This window comes from Salmo trutta, chromosome 35 (genome assembly GCF_901001165.1).
Source record: "Salmo trutta chromosome 35, fSalTru1.1, whole genome shotgun sequence".
Classification (NCBI taxonomy): Eukaryota; Metazoa; Chordata; class Actinopteri; order Salmoniformes; family Salmonidae; genus Salmo; species Salmo trutta.
Window position 1 is genome coordinate 26,320,762 of NC_042991.1, and position 26,033 is coordinate 26,346,794.

The window sequence follows — 26,033 nt, forward strand, 5'->3', positions numbered from 1 at the left end:
GTCAGTTCTATCCTCAACCCTCGCTCCGTCCAGCTGACTTGTTTAGGTGTGTTGATGACTTTACAAAGTTGCAACTTGGGGTAAACAACATGCTGAAATCCAACCCTGAACATGTTGAAATCCAACCCTGAACATGTTGAAATCCAACCCTGAACATGTTGAAATCCAACCCTGAACATGTTGAAATACAACCCTGAACATGTTGAAATACAACCCTGAACATGTTGAAATACAACATGCTCTGAACGTCTAATCAACACTGAAGAATGGTTCATACTATCTAAATGACTTGCTAATGATAGTACAGTGGTGTGACGATAACTCAACTCTCTATTAACAGTTTAAGGAGTGAGATAAAGAAGGGTATTGTTGTATAACTGTGTCCCGACTGGCACCCTATATGGTGCACTACTTTTGGGTTCTGGTCAAAAGTTGTGCACTACATAGGGAATAGGGTGCCATTTGAGAAGCAACCTGTGTTATGAAAATTGCATTTGAATGAAAGGAAACACTCAGGTGTCTGACTAGAACAGTGCCACCCTGTGGGGAGAGTTAAGATCACAGTGCTGGAAAAAACACCATACAATCTACTGTTAATTTTCAATAGTTGCCCCACCCTGTGGTCATGTCAATATGATGATCATACTTCAAAATAATTGTATATGGTTTCTCCTGGATATTCTCTAACCATTCTGACAGCTCATAAACCACTTAAAAGAACTAAAACCTCAATCACTAATCACAATAACAAAGCCACATCTGTCAGTTTGAAGTGGTTTTATTGTCATCTAGAATAAAGAAGATCAAAGTAAAAAGAAGGTTATTGTCTTTGTCTCAGTTTAAATGGTTCTTAGATGACCTAACGTGTCCACCTGCTCCTCGTGTCTGTAGGCCAGAGAGGATATCATTCACATGCTGAAGTCAGAGCGTACCCAACCCGAAGCCCTGGAGGCCCATTACGGCTCAGCTGCCCCAATCAAACCCCTCCAGGCCCTGCAGAGAGACAGCCTACTGACCAACAACACTACAACGCTAGGGGACGACGTCTACCAGATGCCCATGCAAGAGGTAAGGCAGTGCCACGATAGAAATGTATATCAAAATGAATATAGATTAAATATAGCTAGCCATTAGCTACCCTGTGTTAGTAAAGAAGTCAATGTTTAATGAATATATTGGATAGATACCAGTGTATGAATGAGTCAGACAAATGGCTCCCTATTCCCTAATTAATGCACTACTTTTGACCATATGGGCCCTGGTCAAAAGTAGTGCACAAATTTGTTATTAGGGTGCCATTTGGGATGAAACCATGGTGGTTGTCATTGAAGACCTTCTAATATGTTGATTAGTTGGACCGGTTGGAGGACAAGCATCGCGAGACTTATAGGCGTATGCTGGAGCAGCTGCTGCTGGCTGAGAAGTGTCACCGCCGCACAGTTAACGAGCTGGACAATGAGAAACGCAAACACACCGACTTCATGAACAAGAGTGATGACTTCACCAACCTACTGGAACAGGAGAGGGAGAGGTGAGGGGAAGTGTGTGAGTGAGTGAGATTTGCCTGTTCCTATCACATTCCATGTGAGTATATGCATCATGTTTACTACAGAATTGGTTGCGTGTCACGGGGACGTTGAGAAACAGGACAAGATGAGGGATGAAAGAGAAACCAATCTCAGCCATGGTGGGAGAGGGTTGGCGTCACTATCACACCATCACACACCACAGCCCTCTGATGCCATGCTACAGCTCCTCTCTGTTTCTCACACACACACACCACAGCCCTCTGCTCTGATGCCATGCTACAGCTCCTCTCTGTCTCTGTTTCTCACACACACACACCACAGCCCTCTGCTCTGATGCCATGCTACAGCTCCTCTCTGTCTCTGTTTCTCACACACACACACCACAGCCCTCTGCTCTGATGCCATGCAACAGCTCCTCTCTGTCTCTGTTTCTCACACACACACCACAGCCCTCTGCTCTGATGCCATGCTACAGCTCCTCTCTGTCTCTGTTTCTCACACACACACACACACACCACAGCCCTCTGCTCTGATGCCACGCTACAGCTCCTCTCTGTCTCTGTTTCTCACACACACACCACAGCCCTCTGCTCTGATGCCACGCTACAGCTCCTCTCTGTCTCTGTTTCTCACACACACACACACACGTTTGTTTTCCTATCCTTGTGGGGACCAAACATTTGATTCCCATTCCAAATTCTATGTTCCCTAACCCTAAACCTAACTTAACTTAACTTTAAACCTAAACCTAACCCTTAACACCTAATTCTAACCCTAAACTATAAGCCTAAAATAGTTTTTGTTCCTTGTGTGGAATGGCAAAATGTCCCAACTAGTCAGAATTTTCCTTGATTTACTATCCTTGCTGGGACTTCTGGTCCCCACATAGATAGTAAAACCAAAAAAACACACAGTCCCCATCAAGCAGTTCTGCCAAAGCAATACCGGACAAAGAGCGAGGGACAAAGCTGTACATGAGACAGAGGCAGCTTCGAAGAGACCTGACGTAGCGTGTAAAGACACCCGAGCAAGTTAACCCCTCAAAGGGCTGGAAAGAGGCCCTAAGGGGTCCTGCAAGGCCCTGTTGATGAGGGCGAACAGTCAATGCTCAATAGAGTGATGAATAGACTCAACCAATAAAAAAATGACACACCAGGACCAGGCAGTGCCACGTTCTCCAACCCTGTTCCTGGAGAGCTACCCTCCTATAGGTTTTCACTCCAACCCTGTTCCTGGAGAACTACCCTCCTGTAGGTTTTCACTCCAACTCTGTTCCTGGAGAGCTACCCTCCTGTAGATTTTCACTCCAACCCCAGTTGTAACTAATCCGATTCTCCAGGAACAGGGTTGGACAGCCCTGACGTAACCATTGTCAATGAACACACCATATAGAAGAGGTACTGACATAGTGAAATATATGTTGCTATAGCTATGAGTCACAGTATTATGGCAATATTACTTAGATTACTTTTCTAATGGCATTGCTGTTATATTAATAACACACCCATTTACCTTTTATTATTAAAAAGCTGCCATTTCCCATCAAATACACTTATCCTACTGTGAGACCAACTATGTTTTTGGCTATGGCTTTAAAGTAACTGTCCAGTGAAAATCTCACTTTTAAAAGTTCATATTCTGTTAACTCATACCCAAATAATGTTGTTGACCCATCCTATGCTCGTATTTGTGGCTAAAGTAAAAAAATATATATATATAACACAGAAAATGTGTATCTGAAACAAACTGTTTAAAAAACACTTGCTATTTCCTCATGGAGGAAAATCATCAGCGGTCTACTCGCATGAATATTTTTTACAACTGGTATACGCCAACACCATTCTGTTGTTGGGGTACGCCCACACCATTCCAACACAGAAAAGCTGATTTTTAACATACTTAGTTTTCCTTCCAGAAAATGGTAATTATTTCACCCATATGGTAATTATAGGAAATATTTCATAGAAATCTGGAAACACTGGACAGTTACTTTAAAACAAGATGTAGAAGAGATTTACAAAATCCAATACCAGCATGATGCTCCAAAGCGGAATTTATGAGGCTCATAACAGAGGTGGAATCCAGATGTCAATCTAATCTTGCCCCCAGTAAAGTGCCTCAGTGGTACCCTGTTCCGTATGTAGTGCACTAGTTTTGATCAGGGCCCATAGGGCTCCGGTTAAAGGTAGTGCACTATGTAAGGAATAGGGTGCCATTTGGGATGTAGACTTAAAGACCTGCAAGTCAGGACAGAACCACTGACATCATCACCTATGTACAGAAGGGAAAGGGGAAAGGGGGATACCTAGTCAGTTGCACAACCTGAATGCATTAAACTGAAATCACTAATCTGAGTAATGTGATAAGACCCAGAGCAGGGATCTGTCTATCTGATAATGCATGGCCATGAATGGCCCCTCACCATCAGAACACTACAGTGCTACTCCAGGTGTAAAACACTCCCCAATGGAAATAACTCATGCCTCACTGAACCGTTTACCCACAACATGAAAATATGGTAGTGTTTTGGACAGTGGGTTGCATGCTTATTGACTAGTGAGCTTATGTAAGGAACTGATGGTTGGCCGTTCCTATTTGAGGAACAAATTGTGTTGTATATGTCTTCTTCTATGAGAAAAAAGCTGCCCTGCGTTTCCAAATAAACGCTGTGTACGCAAATCATTTCTGTCCATTATAATTTTCTATAATGAATGACCTTGTACTTATTTATTTAATTGCCTCTTGTTCATATGTTTTTCACATGTTGTTCGTTACATTTCCGTACATGCAAATACATACATGCTCCTTCAGTAGTGCACTGGCTGACTTCCCATTAGGCAGAAGAGATCATTGCCTCAGGCCTCACATCATCAAGGGGCCTCATGAGCTGTGCATAAAAAAATAAAAACATTTTATTTTCTAATTTCTCCACTTGAGGCCCCCTCATGCTCCACTCAAGGCATTAAAACAAAAATCCACATCAAAATGTATCTGCGGTGGAAGGTGGCTGAGCTTCAGTGATGTTTTTCAGACCAGGAGACATCCTGAAAATCTGTCTTCTCATGAAAGCATGTGAAGTGTCTGAACGGTTTGGGACATACCCCTCTCTGGAAAGATGAGAATCTTATGAGCACAATCTGCTCTACAACCCCCACAAGTGCCACGAGACTCGTCTGAAAGTAACCCCGGTAGAGGGACGAAAAATATATGGGAGTGACTAGGGCATTTCCACGTTAAAGGTATACATCTTTTTTGAGGGCTTCTTATATCTCTCAGATATAGGACAGACACTTCAAAACATACTTCCTTTTGATTACGTTTTTACTATCTGTTTTTGCATGTATGAATCTGTTATTAAAAGGCTTTTCTATGGGCTAATAGCAGTGTTTGATCAAATAATATATACCTGTAGTTTTTACTCCTGCAGGGTTACTAAAAATGTAAAATCAAATAGCTAAATGATCATTGGTATGACCATCTTAAAACAATTCCATATGTTAACTTAGTAGAAACCCAGCCTCGGGCCCTTAGACTCTAGGTGGATACAATAAGCATTTCTTTAGTAAAAAGACAGGTGCTGCTGATAATACTGCAATCGTCATCGAGGCAGAGGACATGTACGTGTAGCCCATGTATCTGATGCTGTCTGGCCAAAAAGATTATGGCATGTCATACTCTTTTTGTCCAGACAGCATCAGATACATGGGCTACATATAGTAAGACAGAGGGGGCGCTGTTTCGCTTGCTTGGATGCTGTCTTCGGTGAGAACATGCAACAATTGCAAAGGAGTTACAGTTCATGTAAGGAAATCAGTCAATTGAAATAAATAAATAAATTAGGCCCTAATCGATGGATTTCACATGACTGGGAATACAGATATGCATTGGTTGGTCCCAGATACCTTTTGTTAAGGTATCTGTGGCTCAGTTGGTAGAGCATGGTGTTTGCAACGCCAGCATGGTGTGTGTGCAACGCCAGGGTTGTGGGTTCGATTCCCATGGGGGGGCAGTACAAAAAAATGCATGAAATGAAATGTATGCATTCACTACTGTAAGTCGCTCTGGATAAGAGCGTCTGCTAAATGACTAAAATGTGATGTCGGTGGATGAACAGCACAACAATGGGCTTCAGGATCTCATCACAGTATCTCATTCTAAAGTGCATTCAAATTAACGTAGATAAAATGCAGTTGTGGTATGGGAAATTGTGCCCATACCATAACCCCACTGCCACCATGGGGCACTCTGTTCACAAGGTTGATTCAGTGTAGTTTCAGTCACTTGCTAATTAAAGGAAAGTTGGCGGGTGCACTGTTCAGATGCTGGAATTACTTTGGATGAATGTGACAAGGACATTTTTTAAGTGATTTGTTTGACAATCAGATGAACACATAATGATTGTTTGTGTTCATGGCACATTAAAAAGGTAATACATTTTTTTACAGTTAAATGACATGTCTTTACTATAAATCCTGAGGGGGTCCTCAGACTGGCCTCTGCCTGGGGCCTCCAAATCACTAAATCCACCACTGCAGTGGTGAGACTTTTTTCTCTCTCTGTTTGTGAGAATTAGACAAGAGGATGTTACCCACTCTGCCAGACAGTAAATGCCAGACAGACGCTTCCCGGCATACACTCTGTGTTTTTCAGACATACAGTCCAGCGTCCAGAATGGCACCCTATTCGCTACATAGTGCACTACTTTTGACCAGAGCCTTATGGGCCCTAGTTAAAAGTAGTGCATAGGGCTCTGGTCAAAAGTAGTACACTATATAAGGAACAAGGTGCTATTTGGGACACATCCAGTCTTTCCATGGACCCAATACACCTCTGCATAGTCAGGGCTTCACATTACTTAATGATTTTGAGGAATGCCCTTGAAATCCTAGTACCCCACCTGTGCTCAACCTGAGAACTGCCTTGTTTTTCTGAGTTGAGGACATGTAGAGTGGTTGGTTCAGTGAACTCGTGATCAAATTCACGGAGGGTTCACGGTCTGTTGGACGTAGCATGGAGAAGACAGCCCATGACTTCAGAGTCTAATTACCTTGTTGAAAACAGCCAGCATGCTAGCAGATACTCATAGACTGCCAGTCACTGCGCTTACACTAGTTAGCATTGGCCCACGAAACTACGTCCAACTTCCTTCATACTGGACATAAAAAGGTTATCCACAAGTTGATTTGACTTAAAGGGCCTCAAAATCCCAAAGTATTCCTTTAAGCAGGCTGAGAACAACAAGCTGACCAACAACCATACATTTAGTTAAAGCCTTTAGCTAGGTTTATATGAATGGAGTCTTAGAGGGAGTGTTAAAAAATATGACATGTTTAAATAATACATTTGAGGGGTTTTATATTCCTATTTGGTTTGAGTGGGTCACATTCAGCAACATGGGAAATGACAGACTAGTGACCTCTGCACGATTCAAATGCATGAAAATGATTATACTCCATCTCCAAACATGTTGTCACCTCAACATCATTACTCATTTGGTGAGCAGATGTCCATCTCTGGTTTCTCTCAGTCTCGAGTTTTGAAAGATTTTGTAAAGCAGCATGTGCTTTGTCCGTGGGAGTCTGTATACTGCAAACTAGATACTTACATGCTCTTGTCTTGTGCTCTCTGACGCACAGATTTGCAGTTACCCCATCAACCCCCACCCCTCACGGATGACCCTTCGCCTCCCCCATCAACCCCCACCCCTCACGGATTACCCTTCCCCTCCCCCATCAACCCCCACCCCTCACGGATGACCCTTCCCCTCCGCACCTCCCCCATCAACCCCCACCCCTCACCGATGACCCTTCCCCTCCGCGCCTCCCCCGTCAACCCCCTCCCCCGCTCTCTCAGCACCGTGTGATAACACATTCCTCCCAGCTGCAGTCATCTCAGAGATTCACTCACTGTAGGTGATGTCATAGACTGGACAACCCTGAGCACCTGGTGAAAGGATGCAAGTCAGCGCACACACAGAGACGGAGACAGAGAGAACTCTGCCTCCACTCTGATAGAACCTCTCCCTCTACCACCACTCCTTTTCTATCAGGTCTTCTGTCAGTAGTTATTCTTACAAGAAGATAGATATGTTTTCCCTAAATGAAAATATAGTGATATGGCCGTCTCTGTGTTCCAAATGTGTTACTTTAAACTGAAACAAAACAAATCAGACAAGATGATACTCTCCCAGAGGAAAACATTCTCCCTGAGTAGAGTAGTTTTTTTCAAATGTGACTTCTTCCTTTCTGTTCAAAGTTTTTTTTATAGTAATCGTGATTGTTATAGTAATTGGTGTGTCATTAGTTTCGTCTATCCTGTGGGCTTGGCTTTGGCCACAGACATGTGGTATGGGAGGTTTGGACCTTCTCTGCTAGACGTCACTGATAGGCCTCTCAACAGAATGCCGATGAATAGCCCTGCCCACCAGGAAACACACTGGTCATCTGCTAAAGGACGTATTCATAATGCCATGAAACACTACCATCACCACTGAGAATGGTGGAATCCAGGGAGTATCTTGTAGCACAACAATATTAGTCAATAGTAGTGCACTATAAAGGGAATAGGGTGCCATTTGGAACGCAAACGTGGTCTCCCCAGTAAGATTTTCTGCATACCTTGAAGTAGCCTTGTATAATTCCTCTCTCCTGAAATGCAGTGGTAGCTAATGGTAAATATTTGCAGAGAGTCATGCAACATTTAATTCCTCTATTTCCTTTCATCTGGAGCCTTTTCTCCTCGACAGCTGCCAGGCAGATTGTGTTGAAGGCCACCCTGGACCTCGTGACGCAGGTTTTAGGATTCATATGACTAGTGACATCGTCTGTGTGGTATTTGCATGATTCCATTTTAACAAGACCATAAGTGTTGCTCCCTAACCAGGAACTGTAGTGTGGGTGAGAGATCCTGTATGTGCTTTAATGGTGAGAGCATTGCAGTGCTGCAAATATCTGCAACCTTCCTGCGACAGACTAGCGTTCTGTCCAGGGGTGTATTTATTCATCAAGCTTCCTTACAGTACAGAAACAGGAGCTTGGCCCATAGGGCAGGAGTCTTTCTGGTCTACTTTTATCCCACCTTGGGATTTGGCATCTATTAATTACACTGTGTACTATGGATGTAGCCGTAGCATCCTACACAGATAGACATTTGGGTTTTGTTCTACCACTTTGCTTCCCTTTGCATTCAAGGGACAGAAGATAATGAACTAGAGGGTCTGGCACTAGTGTGACATTGTTCTCCCCGAAACAAAACTTTCCCCTTGTTGCCTTGTTTCTATGGAAACACGATTGGTCGCAAGAAGGACAAGAGACAATTGGGTCAGGCAAGACACCAGCTAGTGTATGGGAAGTGGAAAGACACTGCTAACTTAGTATCACTTTACCTCTGGTTTAAAAGGCTGCTGCAAATCTACTGTATTTCTCACAAATACAATTCCCGCTCTCTGTTGGAGGAGAGAGAGAGAGAGAGAGAGAGAGAAAGAAAAGAAAGAGGGGAACAGGAAAGAGTGTGAAAAGCCTTCCCCCCCTGGCTTGAACTCCTCCTCTGTGGCCAAACAAGGGCAGCACCATTCTGTTCCATGAATGGGAGGAGGGATGACATCACCACCCGCTAGTGGAGCAGGGCTAGTTTTACACAACATTCACCTTTCATTGTCCATTGATGACATGTTTGGAATGTGATGGCTAAGTCCCTGTGGAGTGGGGGCCCTCTCATGACCCTGTGAGAGAGAGCCGCTGCCTGCCTGCATACAGCTCAGCTCCTGCACTATCCAAAACACACTAGGCATGGACCTACCTGCTATGCATCCCTCCTGACTAGCAGTCGGTAAGTCTGATAGCTTAAGCTGTTGAAACTTTAAGAAAACAGCGAAATCTGCCTACGATCAATGTTGTTAGACCGGCTCCTGGTGGATTTGGGTAATGTGCCATGCAGGGAGAATGTTTGTAATACAAAGTAAAAGGCTTCAACAAAGGACAATGATGTGCAGGACTCACTCCTGATTATAATGTGTTTCTAGTGTGTCTACCATATGGATGGGGACCTGTTGCAGGTAGCAGACTCTCTCTATAGCACCTGGACAGAGAGACTCCCGCAGAGATTAGTTAAACATATACTAACATTATTCCGTTAAGGTTCACTCGGTGTCCCTGGGTTGGCAGTGTGCCACATTAAGGACACTGGTTGTGTTTTTACAGTTTAGCTAGCATATCTCTGATGTTGCGGTCCTTTGCTTTGTGTGAAGGGCAGGGTTACGGGTTACCCCTGTTGAGGAGAATCACGAGGGTTCAGGCTTCTAATCTGCCCTCCTGTTGTTCCCTCTCCTATCATGCCTTTGCCATCTCTTCTGCTTGCCTGCCTCCCATTCCAGCTCCCACCACTGCCCACGGGACTCTGGGCTGGGGGTAAGGAACTCATTTTGAGTCTGGTCAGGCTCCTCTACTCTTGGAACTACAGAGATGTGAAAGTGCACACTAACAGGGCAATCTATACAGTATAGTTCACTTCAGTGTCTCACATGCTACCTATCACAAATAAATGTTTGAAATGTTAGTCAACTTTGGAGATTTGTGAGAAATGTTGAGTTAGAATACTTTTTCATTCATTCTGTTAATCCTTTTTTATTTGTACTTTACAAACTCATAGGTTCAATAGTTGTAAGTGCTATGTAGCAGTAGTTGACTACAGTGTTCCTGTACACTGTTCCTGTGGTTGTAATTACAATGTAGTAGATTCACAGTGTCTTAATATAGAAGGGGATCAATCATTATTACATCAGGAGCAACATCTGAAAATCTCAAATAGAGAATTTCAATCACACTTCATATCTCTCTCACTCCCTCTGTCACTTTCTCTCTCCCTCTCCCAGATTAAAGGAGCTGTTGGAGCAGGAGAAGGTGTACCAGGCTCGTAAAGAAAAGGATCAGAGCAGGAGGCTAGAGAAGGTCCGCGAGGAGCTGGTCAAACTTAAGTCCTTTGTCCTGATGCTGGTGGACGAGCGGCAGCTCCATATCGAGCAGATTGACCAGCAGAGGCAGAAGGTCCAGGACCTCGGCAGCGAGCTCCAGGAGAGAGAACAGCGACTGGTCGCTGTCAGCGGCAACGCAAAGGAGGACAGCCAGAAGGTCCTCAAACTCGAGGCGGAGCTAGAGTGCAAAGCTGCCAAGTTCACCCAGGAGCGTGAGGAGATGACTGCCAAGCTGGCCAACCAGGAGTCCCAGAGCCGCCAGCTCCGCCTGAAGCTGGCAAGCCTGGCCCACAGGATCGAGGAGCTGGAGGAAAGCAACAAGGCACTGCAGAAGTCAGAGGAAGATCTCCTAGAGCTGAGGGACAAGATCAGCAAGGGCGGGTGTGGGAACTCCAGCCTCATGGCGGAGCTGGAGACACTGCGCAAGAGAGTCCTGGAGATGGAGGGCAAGGACGAGGAGATCACCAAGACAGAGAGCCAAGCCAGGGAGCTGAGGAAGAGGCTACAAGATGAGGAGACCACTGGCCGGGAGCTGAGGCTGGAGGTGGAGAAATTGCGAAAGAGAATGGGGGAGCTGGAAAAACTGGAGGGGGCTTTCAACACAAACAAATCAGAGTGTGCAACACTTCATGTTAACATAGTAAGAGAGAAAGGACTGGCAAATGACTTAGCTGGTGAGCTGGACACAGTCAAAAAACGTATGAAAGAACTGGAGAACTCTGAATCGAGACTTGAGAAAGCAGAGATGGACCTAAAGGATGACCTGATGAAGCTGAAGTCATTTACAGTGATACTAGTGGATGAGAGGAAGAACATGACTGAGAAAATTAAACAGGAGGAGCTAAAGAGCGATGATTTAAATAACATGTTCAAAACTGAGCAGGGTAAGGTTATGGAAGTCACAGAAAAGTTGATTGAGGAGAGCAAAAAATTCCTCAGACTGAAATCAGAAATGGAGGTAAAAGTGACGTCTCTTACTAAAGAGAAAGATGAACTGAAAACGAAACTCGCAAGTGAAGAGGAAAAGTGCAGGGATCTTAGCTTCAAGGTCGGCGTGATGAAAAAACAAATGAAGGGGCTAGAGGAGGCAGAAAGAGAATCATTAAAAAGCAGAGCTAATGAGTACAAAAGATCCCTAGATGAGCACTACAAAGTCAAGGAGCTAACGCAGGAAATCGAAAGACTCAAAAACCGCCTAAAACAGCTAGAGGTGGTGGAAGGTGACCTGATGAAGACAGAGGACGAGTACGAATTACTGGAGAAGAAGTTCCGAACGGAGCACGACAAGGCCAATGTTCTCGCTCAGCTGCTGGATGAGATGAAGAGTCAGACCGCCATGAACAAGGCCATAGAGAAGGGAGAGGCGGTGAGCCAGGAGGCTGAGTTAAGGATGCGCTACAAAATAGAAGAGGCCAGAACCAGAGACCTGCAGGCAGACGTCCAGGCCCTCAAAGAGAAGATCCACGAGCTGATGAATAAGGAGGACCAGCTCTCCCAGCTGCAGGTGGACTACTCCCTCCTCCAGCAGAGGTTCCTGGAGGAGGACGACAAGAAGAAGAGCCTGAGCCAGGAAGTGGTCAACCTCACCAAGGAGCTGGAGGTCACCAAGCGCTACAGCCGCGCCTTGCGTCCCAGTATGAATGGGAGGAGGATAGTAGACGTCCCAGTCACCTCCACCGCAGTGCAGACAGATGTAGTGGTCAATGAGCCTGTTGAGGAGGACACACCTGCAGTGTTCATCAGGAAATCTGTCCTGGAGGAGAACCATATTATGAGCAACCTGAGGCAGAGGGGTCTAAAGAAGCCTGCAACCGTGCTGGAGCGCTATCCCCCTGCAGCCACTGATCTGGGCCTGAGAAAATCTTGGATACCTTGGATGAAAAAGAATGATGCAGTGACGATCACTCAGACCACCCCAGAGAAGACCCTATCCCGTCAGATTAATGGGGACTCTTCCCCTCATCCACCCGAGCTGACCATGTCCCAAAAGCCAGGCCAGCCGCTGCACATCCGAGTGACCCCCGATCACGAGAAAAGCACTGCCTCCTTGGAGATCACTGGCCCTCGTGCTGAGGACTTCTTCTCCAGCACCACCATCATCCCCACCCTGGGCCTTCAGAGGCCCCGCATCACCATTGTACCCAAGCCCACCACTGTGTCCTCAAAGAGCAAGCCAGGTGAGGGCATGATGGGGGGGCCTGAGCGGTGCAAGTCTCCAGTCACCATCACCACCATCTCCAGGGCCAAGTCCCCAGACAGGAGTAAGGGCTCCTCCTACTCAGACTCGAACAGACCTAGAGAGGCCCCCGTCTCCATCATCACAGTGAACACCACTCCAGTGGCCTTTGCCTCCGCATCCCCTGAGCCCCATGACATGAGCACCATGGGCCGGGCTGTGTTCAAGGTGACCCCTGAGAAGCAGACAGTGCCCACGCCTGTCCGAAACTACAACTCCAATGCCAGTATCATCACCACCACAGAGGACAACAAGATCCACATCCATCTGGGAGCTCAGTTCAAGAGGCCATCACACCGCAGCAGTAACAGCCCCACGGTGACAGTAAGGTCCCTTAGTGTGAGCACAGAGAGCAAGGAGGCACCCACAGGTACGGTGCTGCGCTCCCCATGTCACCCCAACAACACCACCATGCCTGGGAAGACTACGCCAAGCAAATTGACCAGCAGCATCACCATCACCCCCATCACCTCTGCCCTCTCCAGGCCAACTCAGTCTGTGGTGAGTATTCAAAATCAAGTATATTTACATAAGCTCTCTCTCTCTCTCTCTCTCTCTCTCTCTCTCTCTCTCTCTCTCTCTCTCTCTCTCTCTCTCTCTGATGATTTGAACAAGGACTGTCTCACTAACAGATGCCTTTTATTGCACAAGAAATAAAAGAAATTGATTGGATGTAGTCATTTACAGATGGTAGGCTAAGTACATTCTATTCCATTATTAGTAACAAAGTATTTGTTAAATTATGTAACTTTCTTTTCAGATAAAACAATCTAAATGATATCCAATCTTCTATATTTCAGTTGCTTCTTAAATGTTTCAAAATGATATCAGGTGGGGTCTGCTCCCTAGATAGCACTGTTTCCAGGTATACCAAAATAAATGCACTTCTTATTTTATGTATTACTGTACCAAAAACTAACACTGGAATGAATTGATGCATATCCCCAACATAAAAAGGGCCTTGTTTTGGCACACCAGTTTCTACTGGCACAAACTGACATGTTCCTTCCTTTTAACCCAAAATAGACCAGTGATGACCAATTTGGATGTTTGACTATTAAAAGTGGGCTGACCTGCACATCAGCAATAAGACCAGCTTACTGTAGTGTATAATATCTTATCCCAGGTTCTGTTAATGGGATGCTAGCTTTGAAATGCACTTTCCTAATGCTGTGAAGTGTGAGGTGAGCTATGGTAACTATGGTAACATTGTGGCATTTCATACAGATAGATTTGCCAGGTCGCAATTGTAAATGAGAACTTGTTCTCAACTTGCCTACCTGGTTAAATAAAGGTTAAATAAATAAATAAAAATTTAAAAGGTCTTTATGGATGGAAGCTTTTTGAAAGATAAGAAATGCAACACTTCAATTATATTGCAAATCAAAATCAATATCCAAGATGGCCAACTCTTGTCATCCCTCTTGAATCGGTGTGAATGTATTTCTTTCATTTACATGTAATTCTGCAACACTGTTTTAACAATGATGAAACAGTGGTCTCACAGCAACAAGTATATAGCTTGCCAGCTTGAATTTGCTTCCACCAAATGTACACAAAGTTGTTGTTGTTGCTATTGTGCTTGTCTATGATACTATGATAATAATACTTGAAAAAAACTTTTCTGTCTGTGCTTTTGTCTTACTTTGTGTAATTCCTTTCAGCCCGGGGCAGATGTGCAGTCATCTCGGGCCACGGCCACACGAATCCCTATGCCAAAAGGTATGAAAACAGGCAAGGCAGTTGTGACAGGCGTTTCCACTGTGACACGGTTAGAGTCGCGAGCCGAGAGCCAGTCTATGAAAATTGAACTGAAGAGGTCGACAGTCTGCAGCTCTACCTCCTTAGGGGGAGGGAAGGGCTGAGGGCCACATGCTGCCCCCACTATCTATCTATGGACTGTCACCCATGATTCAATTCTGACCAGTCTGTTGCCAGCCAAAAATGGATAGAATAGGATACTGTAGCCGGCACTGGACTTCATCTGCTCACAGATACACACAGAATAGCTCTATCAGAAACACAGACATGTCCCTTTTCTCCATTTCAAACATTGGGGCAAAGCACATTGAAATGAGATTGTATTGTAGTTATGTATGTTTTCCAAAAATATTTGTATATCTATGTTGATTTCGATCAGGCTGTGTGGCACGTTGACCAGAATGCATTTCCATGCATGTTTTAATCTGCCCAGAATGCAATGCTTTTTGTTTTGATTGACACAATGTTATTAGTCCCTCATCAGGCTTGTTGTCACACTTGGTTTCATAATTCATGTTGTTAAAGGTCTAATGTAGACATTTTTTATCTCAATATCAAATCATTTCTGGGTAAAAATTAAGTACCTTAGTGTGATTGTTTTCAATTAAAATGGTCAAAAAGAAACAAAAATAGCTTCTTAGCAAAGGACAATTTCTCAAGCAAGAATTTATGGGAATGGTCTGAGTGGGAAGGGGAAAACTGAAAATTAGCTGTCTTTTCAAACAGCTCTTACACCAAAAGGGGATTATCATCATATTCACAGTATTATTTCAACCTCATAGTGTGGAAATATATATAAATAAAACACAGGATAATCACATTTTTGACTGCACTGGGTCTTAAACAAAAATATTAATTTCACCATTTCTTATGGAGGTTTTGGAAAATGGTACAGTAGCTGTTATGAATTTCGTGTGTAAAATACCTATTGATCAGTCATCAACAACACTAATTTGTGCCACATTTTTTACAATTATTTTTCTTTGGAATAAAGTACGACTGTTGTTTGTTTATATTATTCATGTGGAGATATTACAATGCAAAATCTTCTTGATGTTCACTAAATAAAGAATTTTGTGAAAGCAGGAGAGTGAGAGTAACAAACAGGAAACATTCCATAGTGTTTTATCCATACTACTCTGAGGACTCATCTTTATATCTGTACCATTACAGCGTCTGTGACTACTTTAACTACTGTAAAATAGCGCAAGCATGGTGCAAGCCCTCAATGGCAACGTCCATGCTAAAACGGGTTACATCCATGATGAGTCCTCTATCTATCTCTGTGACTGCGCCGTAGAATGACATCTGTAAAATGGCTTACAGCATGTCAGAGAATACGGAGCAAAAATTAACTCTTCAAATGTATTTATACAGCCCTTCTTACATCAGCTGATACCTCAACGTGCTGTACAGAAACCCAGCCTAAAACCCCAAACAGCAAGCAATGCAGGTGTAGAAGCACAGTGGCTAGGAAAAACTCCCTAGAAAGGCCGAAACCTAGAGAGGAACCAGGCTATGAGGGGTGGCCAGTCCTCTTCTGGCTGTGCCAGGTGGAGATTATGACAGAACATGGCCAAGAAGTTCAAATGTTCATAAATGACCAGCATGGTCAAATAATAATAATCACAGTTGTCGAGGGTGCAACAAGTCAGCACCTCAAGAGTAAATGTCAGTTGGCTTTTCATAGCCGATTATTGAGAGTATCTCTTCCACTCCTGCTGTCTCTAGAGAGTTGAAAACAGCAGGTCTGGGACAGGTAGCACGTCCGGTGAACAGGTCAGGGTTCCATAGCCGCAGGCAGAACAGTTGAAACTGGAGCAGCAGCACAGCCAGGTGGACTGGGGACAGCAAGGAGTCATCATGTCAGGTAGTACTGAGGTATGGTCCTAGGGCTCAGGTCCTCTGAGAGAGAGAGAATTAGAGAGAGCATACTTAAATTCACCCAGGACACCGGATAAGACAGGAGAAATACTCCAGATATAGCAGACTGGCCCTAGCCCCCTGACACAAACTACTGCAGCATAAATACTGGAGGCTGAGACAGGAGGGGTCAGGAGTCACTGTGGTCCCATCCGACGATACCCCCGGACAGGGCCAAACAGGAAAGATATAACCCCACCCACTTTGCCAAAGCACAGGCCCCACACCACTAGAGGGATATCTTCAACCACCAACTTACCATCCTGAGACAAGGCCGAGTATAGCCCACAAAGATCTCCGCCACGGCACAACCCAAAGGGGGTGCGCCAACCCAGACAGGAAGACCACGTCAGTGACTCAACCCACTCAAGTGACGCACCCACCTAGGGACGGCATGGAAGAGCACCAGTGACTCAGCCCCTGTAATAGGGTTAGAGGCAGAGAATCCCAGTGGAGAGAGGGGAACCGGCCAGGCAGAGACAGCAAGGGTGGTTCATTGCTCCAGAGCCTTTCCGTTCACCTTCACACTCCTGGGCCAGACTACACTCAATCATAGGACCCACTGAAGAGGTGAGTCTTCAGTAAAGGCTTAAAGGTTGAGACCGAGTCTGCATCTCTCACATGGGTAGGCAGACTATTCCATAAAAATGGAGCTCTATAGGAGAAAGCCCTGCCTCCAGCTGTTTGCTTAGAAATTCTAGGGACAATTAGGAGGCCTGCGTCTTGTGACCATAGCGTACGTGTAGGTATGTACGGCAGGACCAAATCGGAAAGATGGGTAGAAGCAAGCCCATGTAATGCTTTGTAGATTAGCAGCCTTAACAGGAAGCCAGTGTAGGGAGGCTAACACTGGAGTAATATGATCAAATTCTTTGGTTCTAGTCAGGATTCTAGCAGCCGTATTTAGCACTAACTGAAGTTTATTTAGTGCTTTATCCGGGTAGCCGGAAAGTAGAGCATTGCAGTAGTCCAACCTAGAAGTAACAAAGGCATGGATTCATTTTTCTGCATAAATTTTGGACAAAGTTTCTGATTTTTGCAATGTTACGTAGATCGAAAAAAGCTGCCCTTGAAACAGTCTTGATATGTTCTTCAAAAGAGAGATCAGGGTCCAGAGTAACGCCGAGGTCCTTCACAGTTTTATTTGAGACGACTGTACAACCATCAAGATTAATTGTCAGATTTAACAGAAGATCTCTTTGTTTCTTGGGACCTAGAACAAGCATCTCTGTTTTGTCCGAGTTTAAAAGTAGAAAGTTTGCAGCCATCCACTTCCTTATGTCTGAAACACAGGCTTCTAGCGAGGGCAATTTTGGGGCTTCACCATGTTTCATTGAAATGTACAGCTGTGTGTCATCCGCATAGCAGTGAAATTTAACATTATGTTTCGAATGACATTCCCATGAGGTAAAATATATAGTGAAAACAATAGTGGTCCTAAAACGGAACCTTGAGGAACACTGAAATGTACAGTTGATTTGTCAGAGGACAGACCATTCACAGAGACAAACTGATATCTTTCTGACAGATAAGATCTAAACCAGGCCAGAACTTGTCCGTGTAGACCAATTTGGGTTTCCAATCTCTCCAAAAGAATGTGGTGATCGATGGTATCAAAAGCAACACTAAGATCTAGGAGCACAAGGACAGATGCAGAGCCTCGGTCTGACATCATTAAAAGGTCATTTACCACCTTCACAAGTGCAGTCTCAGTGCTATGATGGGGTCTAAAACCAGACTGAAGCGTTTCGTATACATTGTTTGTCTTCAGGAAGGCAGTGAGTTGCTGCGCAACAGCTTTTTCTAAAATTTCTGAGAGGAATGGAAGATTCGATATAGGCCGATAGTTTTTTATATTTTCTGGGTCAAGGTTTGGCTTTTTCAAGAGAGGCTATATTACTGCCACTTTTAGTGAGTTTGGTACACATCCGGTGGATAGAGAGCCATTTATTATGTTCAACATAGGAGGGCCAAGCACAGGAAGCAGCTCTTTCAGTAGTTTAGTTGGAATAGGGTCCAGTATGCAGCTTGAAGGTTTAGAGGCCATGATTATTTTCATCATTGTGTCAAGAGATATAGTACTAAAACACTTGAGTGTCTCCCTTGGTCCTAGGTCCTGGCAGAGTTGTGCAGATTCAGGACAACTGAGCTTTGGAGGAATACGCAGATTTAAAGAGGAGTCCGTAATTTGCTTTCTAATGATCATGATCTTTTCCTCAAAGAAGTTCATGAATTTATTACTGCTGAAGTGAAAGCCATCCTTTCTTGGGGAATGCTGCTTTTTAGTTAGCTTTGCGACAGTATCAAAAAGAAATTTCGGATTGTTCTTATTTTCCTCAATTAAGTTGGAAAAATAAGATGATCGAGCAGCAGTGTGGCTCAGTTGGTAGAGCATGGTGTTTCCAACGCCAGGGTTGTGGGTTCGATTCCCACGGGGGACCAGTATGGAGAAAAATGTATGAAATGTATGCATTCACTACTGTAAGTTGCTCTGGATAAGAGCGTCTGCTAAATGACTAAAATGTAAATGTAAGCAGTGAGGGCTCTTTGATACTGCACGGTACTGTCTTTCCAAGCTAGTCGGAAGACTTCCAGTTTGGTGTGGCGCCATTTCCGTTCCAATTTTCTGGAAGCTTGCTTCAGAGCTTGTGTATTTTCTGTATACCAGGGAGCTAGTTTCTTATGACAAATATTTTTAGTTTTTAGGGGTGCAACTGCATCTAGGGTATTGCGCAAAGTTAAATTGAGTTCCTCAGTTAAGTGGTTAACTGATTTTTGTCCTCTGATGTCCTTGGGTAGGCAGAGGGAGTCTGGAAGGGCATCAAGGAATCTTTGTGTTGTCTGAGAATTTATAGCATGACTTTTGATGCTCCTTGGTTGGGGTCTGATCAGATTATTTGTTGCGATTGCAAACGTAATAAAATGGTGGTCCGATAGTCCAGGATTATGAGGAAAAACATTAAGATCCACAACATTTATTCCACAGGACAAAACTAGGTCCAGAGTATGACTGTGGCAGTGAGTAGGTCCAGAGACATGTTGGCCAAACCCACTGAGTCGATGATGGCTCCGAAAGCCTTTTGGAGTGGGTCTGTGGACTTTTCCATGTGAATATTAAAGTCACCAAAAATTTGAATATTATCTGCTGTGACTACAATGTCTGATAGGAATTCAGTGAACTCAGTGAGGAACGCTAAATATGGCCCAGGAGGCCTGTAAACAGTAGCTATAAAAAGTGATTGAGTAGGCTGCATAGATTTCATCACTAGAAGCTCAAAAGACGAAAACGTTTTTTTTTCGTAAATTGAAATTTGCTATCGTAAATGTTAGCAACACCTCCGCCTTTGCGTGTAATCTTGCATGTCCATAATGTTTTAGGGACAGATTGAAATTTACTGGGTGGGAGGGGATGGTCCAACTCAAGGTGTCATTAAAAAACAAAATACATCCCCCTCCCCAAAGTAAAAAATATTGTTAATGTTGTTAATGATAATGTTTACGACCACAAATAACAATAACTGTAGCAACAATGTGTTTATAAATGTAAATATCAACTTTGCCACTTCAGCATGCTTTTGTGGAACAGTTGATGCCACGCAGGGCTATGGGCCAGAAGGTTGAGGGATCGCTGACCACCACAGACGAGCTCCCTCTCCCTGCCTGTTTTATTACACTACAATCAGAGCCGGCTGCAGACAATGATCAGCTAAGGGGAAATCAGATGTTCTACATTTTCATGCCACATTTATAATTATATAAAATTATATGCAACAAATTTTCCATGAACAGGTTTCTGTGCCAATGCATCACACAACCAAGAAACAAAGCATACTGACTTCGGGCACTTCAATATCATGGTTTGTGTTTTAACACCACAACAAATAAACTATGTAAATCTCGAGAAACAAAAAATGCATCCCAAAATACATCCCTCCCGACTTTGTAGGCTTACGCAGTATCGAAGATTTGGTTTGACAATCTCAGAATGTCATTCAACTTTTTGCTGTTTTGTAACAGATGTCTCTTTACATTCATCAATTAACTGCTGCACCGCTTGGATTGATTGATTGATTGATTTTAATTGTCAGTTAAAAAAAATACATACAATACCAGTCAAAAGTTTGGACACCTCTTCTCATCGAAGGGTTTTTATTTTTTACTATTTTCTACATTGTAGAATAATAGTGAAGATATCACCATTGAAATAACACCTATGGAATCATGTAATAACCAAAAAAGTGTTAAACAAATCAAAACATTTTTTATATTTGAGATTCTTCCAAGTAGCCACACTTTGCCTTGACTGACAGCTTTGCATACTCTTGGCATTCTTTCAACCAGCTTCATGAGGTAGTCACCTGGAATGTATTTCAATTAACAGGTGTGCATTGTTAAAAGTTAATTTGTGGAATTTCTATCCTTCTTAATGCGTTTGAGCCAATCAGTTGTGTTGTGACAAGGTAGGGGTGGTATACGGAATATGGCCCTATTTGGTAAAAGACCAAGCTCAAGAAGAGCTCAAATACGCTCAAATACCTCTGCTGCAAAGGATAAGTTCATTAGAGAGTTACCAGCCTCAGAAATCATCAATTAACTGCACCACCGATTGCAGCCCAAATAAATGCTTCACAGAGTTCAAATAACAGACACATCTCAACATCAACTGTTCAGAGGAGACTGAGTGGCCTTCAAGGTTGAAATGCTGAAAATAAACCACTTTCTGATAAACTGATTGTGTGGGCTGTCTTGTTAGACTTCAGTGCAGCTTTTGACATTATCGATCATAGTCTGCTGCTGGAAAAACTTGTGTTATGGCTTTACACCCCTTGTTATAATGTTGATAAAGAGTTACTTGTCTAACAGAACACAGAGGGTGTTCTTTAATGGAAGCCTATCAGATATAATCCAGTTAGAATCAGGAATTCCCCAGGTTAGCTGTTTAGGCCCCTTGCTTTTTCAATTTTTACTAATGACATGCCACTGACTTTGAGTAAAGCCTGAGTTTCTATGTATGCGGATGACTCAACACTATACACTTCAGCTACTACAGAAACTGAAATGACTACAACACGCAACAAAGAGCTGCAGTTAGTGCAGATGGGGAGAAGTCTGTCTATAACAAAGCGATGCTCTGCCTTCTTAACAACACTAACAACAAGGCAGGTCCTATAGGCCCTAGTTTTGTCGCACCTGGACTACTGTTCAGTCGTGTGGTCAGGTGCCACAAAAAAGGACTTAGGAAAATTGCAATTGGTTCAGAACAGGGCAGCACAGCTGGCCCTTGGATGTACACATAGCTAATGTTAATAATATGCATGTCAGTCTCTTCTGGCTCAAAGTGGAAGAGAGATTGACTTCATCACTACTTTTATGAGAGGTATTGACATGTTGAATGTACCAAGCTGTCTGTCTAAACTACTGGCACACAGCTCGGACACCCATGCACACCCCTCAAGACATGCCACAAGAGGTCTCTTCACAGTCCTCAAGTCCAGAACAGACTATGGGAGGCACACAGTACTACATAGAGCCATGACTACATGGAACTCTATTCCACATCAAGTAACTGACGCAAGCAGTAAAATTAGATTTAAAAAACAGAAAAAAAACACCTTATGGAACAGCGGGGACTGTGAAGCAACAAACATTGGCACAGACACATGCACACACACGATAACATACACATTTAGTAATGTAGATATGTGGTAGTGGTGGAGTAGGGGCCTGAGGGCACACAGTGTATTGTGAAATCTGTGAATGTATTGTAATGTTTTAAAATTGTATAAACTGCCTTAATTTTGCTGGACCCCAGGAAGAATAGCTGCTGCTTTGGCAGCAGCTAATGGGGATCCATAATAAATACAAATACTAAAGGACACAAATAATAAGAAGAGACTTGCTTGGGCCAAGAAACACAACCAATAGACATTAGACCTGTCCTTTGGTCTAATGAGCCAAAATTTGAGATTTTTGGTTCCAACTGTTGTGTCTTTGTGAGACAGAGTATAGTAGGTGAACGGATGATCTCGGCACGCGTGGTTTCCACCATGAAGCATGGAGGAGGTGTGATGGTGTGGGGGTGCTTTGCTGGTGACACTGTTTTCTGATTTATTTAGAATTCAAGGCACACTTAACTAGCATGGCTACCACAGCATTCTGCAGCGACACGCCATCCCATCTGATTTGCGCTTAGTGGGACTATCATTTATTTTTTCAACAGGACAATGACCCAAAACACACCTCCAGGCTGCTTAAGGGCTATTTGACCAAGAAGGAGAGTGATGGAGTGCTGCATCAGATGACCTGGCCTCCACAATCACCCGACCTCAACCCAATTGAGATGGTTTGATGAGTTGAGTTGGACCCTAAAGTGAAGGAAAAACAGCCAACAAGTGCTCAGCATATGTGGGAACTCCTTCAAGACTGTTGGAAAAGCATTTCAGGTGAAGATGTTTGAGAGAATGCCAAGAGTTTGCATCTCCCCCTGGCCAGAATCCCCCCCTTCTAATTTCCTTAATTTTGTGGCTAGAGTCAAATACTTTCTATAGAACAAACTTCACATCAGGATAGGCAACCAAACTTAATAATTCATGTATGTGTGTCATATTGGCAGGGGGGAGATTTTCAGGCACAACACAGGAATTAAACAGTCCAAAACTGAGAGGCGCAGGATCCTTTTCCGTCAGGATCCGACTCAAATTAAGCACTGCCAAAGGACTCTGGTCAAAAGTAGCGCACTATATAGAGAATAGGTTGCCAAGTACCTTAACGTTGAAGTATTGACAAGGGAATTGCGAGCTATTTAGGATAAACCCACAGTGAGGGTGAGAGACCAAGAATAAAAACAGGAAGAAACAGGTCATGCTTTGGCCCAGGTTCTTGATATGATCTAGTCCTGATGTATATCTCTTTCTGGAGGGAGGGGAAATGTCTTGTGTACCGTATTGCCTCAGGGCTAGATCGCAGAAGATGCGGAGGACATTCTACATCTCTGTACAAAATAGTTTTCATTCTTACATTTATGTTTCTGCTTCAAGAGCACCCAGACCGTCATTGAATTATCAAGTCAAGTTTGAGTCAGATGCATTGCATCATCATACTTTAGCTTCCAGCATTTGTCCCTATGTAGCCTGTCTCAAGATGATATGATTTTCTGATGATGATCTATGGTTCCCTCATCTGGACAAATATGGACAGCTCAATTGGAGAGTAAAAAAGAATGAAGCCGTCTTTCTGATCTGATGACTAAATGTAATGTTATTTATATGGTAAATAATGAATGTAGCCTACATTTACCTGGACTATGGACGTACAGTAAGGTCCACTACATTTGGCTAGCGACCATCGAGGCCTACAGTATTTCCTCCAAATTACTCCTGTTACAAAATGTATTTAAACAAGGATGTGAAAAGGAAGTGCTGAGGGAAGGTAGGCCACAGGTCTGGACCCAGACAGAGAGGAAATTCAACACAGGGTGGTGATGCGCTCATAGCCATGCACCAGTTGATTAAACATACCCTCTAGAGCGATTAAGAAATACTTATTTCTAACAAGCAGACTTCCTCTCTGTAAAGTGATAACAAAAACCACACACTACTGCTCCCAAGAGAACACAACCTCCTATCCTAATACTTTACAAGAATTCCGCTACACCACAATCATTTCACTACACCCTCAATAAAATCTGCTAAATATGTGCATGTGACCAATAACATTTGATTTGATGAGCAGATGAACAAAGGTTTATGTAAGTGGAATGAGACAAAAGAAGAAAAAAAACTTGCTGATATCATGGTGCATGGGAGGGCATACCTGAATATTCAGTAGGGAGACGGGTACCAGACCCAATGGAAACAGGATGTGTCCCAAATGGCACCCTATTCCCTATATAGTGCACTGTTTTTGACCAGACTCCTATGGGCCCTGGTCAAAAGTAGTGCACTATATAGGAAATAGGATGCCATTTGGGACGCAACCATAGAGAAGAGAAGGTGACGGTGGGTTAATGTAGGATCTGCCTGCGAAGAGAAGCATCTGGAAACCAGGCCTGGGACAGTAAACATGAGATAGCTGAAACTCAGATTCACAACAAGTCCATTGCACTTTCACTCAGATGTATCTTGATCCTGCATATTGTCGCCTGCCTTCACTTCCCTGGGGTTGTTTGACTGAGACGTTGGTGGAATAAAGCTTTTATGGATTATTCTGATGATCAAATTTTGAACACAAAGAATCATTCATGTTTTCAAAATGCTGTGTAATAGAAATACAAAGTTAACCTTGAAATAATAGTATCAGTAGGTTATTAGAGGACTCTGTTCTTGTCTTCTGTGTCCCATATGGCACCCTATTCCCTATATAGTGCACTATATAACCCTATGTGCCTTGGTCAAAAGTAGTACACTATAAAGGGAATAGGGTGCCATTTGGGATGGAACCCTTACCTCGATTTGAATAATGACTCTCATGTATTCACTGGTTGGTCTGAGTGAGGATACAATGGCACAGTATTACTCATGGTTCTTTTAATGATTTCTTGTCCCCACAGGAAATATTGTGCACCATGTGATAGTTGAGCCCAGACGAGACAGTGATGTGGAACTTCCTTCACCTTCTCTGACAAGTGGCCTGCACAGCAACCATATGGCCAACTGATCAGCAAATAGACAGTCAGCACTCAGCAGGCTGTCATGGAGATGATTTCTAACCTTGGGAGCACCTCAAAAGGCACTCTTTTCAATTATGTGGGCTTTCTGATAGCATTACCACTGGATTCTGGCTTACACCACAATGCGAAGTAGGGCCAGGAGTTGTATAGGAGGTATGAAAAGTGTACTTTGCAGTAGATTTGGTCCAGGGTGTTATGTGCTGCTTGACCCTTCTTCAATGGAAGGCTTGAAGAAGACTCAAGCCATACGTAACACCCTGGATCAGAGTTAACTCTGCAGCAGTTTGTGTGTGAGGAAAGATACTCTTCTTAAGTCAATTTTAGCCATGTTAGAAGTTAATCTACAAAATGCCTAAACTATCATCCCTGAGGAGGGGCAGTGGGTCAGTTACTTGTCTAGAAGACATACATTTTATTGTGATGGTGGTGATACATATTCGCAGCAGTGCTAAAGAAGAATCACCTTTATTCGCCAAATACATTTCCATGTACAGGAATTTGACTCTGTGAAATGGTGCTGCTACAGAGTTAGACAGTAAAACAAATTGACATTTTTTTAATTTAACCTTTATTTAACTAGGCAAGTCAGTTAAGAACAAATTCTTATTTACAATGACAGCCTATGAACTGTGGGTTAACTGCCTTGTTCAGGGGCAGAACGACAGATTTTTTCGTTTATTTTTTTGGGTACTGGCCCAACGCTCTAACCACTAGGCTACCTACCGCCCCAATATACAGACGCAGAATTTACACAATCCACATACAGTATGTACACAGGCGCTAAACACAATATATACTATAAACGCTGTATAAACTATATTATAACTATGTGTAGAGATGGATGAATAAAAACTAATTAGAGAAACAATTTAACAGGATGATGTGCAATTGGGGAAATCTACTGAACAAAAATATAAACGCAACATGTAATGTTTTGGTCCCATGTTT

General features: G+C 43.4%; 1 protein-coding gene across 9 annotated transcripts in view; it reads left to right on the forward strand.

The window, feature by feature from the left end:
* LOC115174949 (filamin-A-interacting protein 1) overlaps positions 1-26,033 on the forward strand; it is a 49,336-nt gene extending 23,303 nt beyond the window's left edge. For 2 of the 9 annotated variants that reach the window (XM_029734006.1, XM_029734005.1), the window contains exons 3-6: positions 892-1,068; positions 1,353-1,531; positions 10,399-13,234; positions 14,398-15,149. In XM_029734006.1, coding sequence (XP_029589866.1) covers positions 892-1,068; positions 1,353-1,531; positions 10,399-13,234; positions 14,398-14,598 — 3,393 coding nt within the window. In that variant the 3' untranslated portion in view covers positions 14,599-15,149. Of the gene's footprint in view, positions 1-891; positions 1,069-1,352; positions 1,532-9,204; positions 9,357-9,470; positions 9,935-10,398; positions 13,235-13,533; positions 13,599-14,397; positions 15,150-22,637; positions 22,674-24,965 lie in introns of those variants that run through there. The other 7 variants (XM_029734008.1, XM_029734007.1, XM_029734010.1 and 4 more) reach the window with 7 other exon arrangements.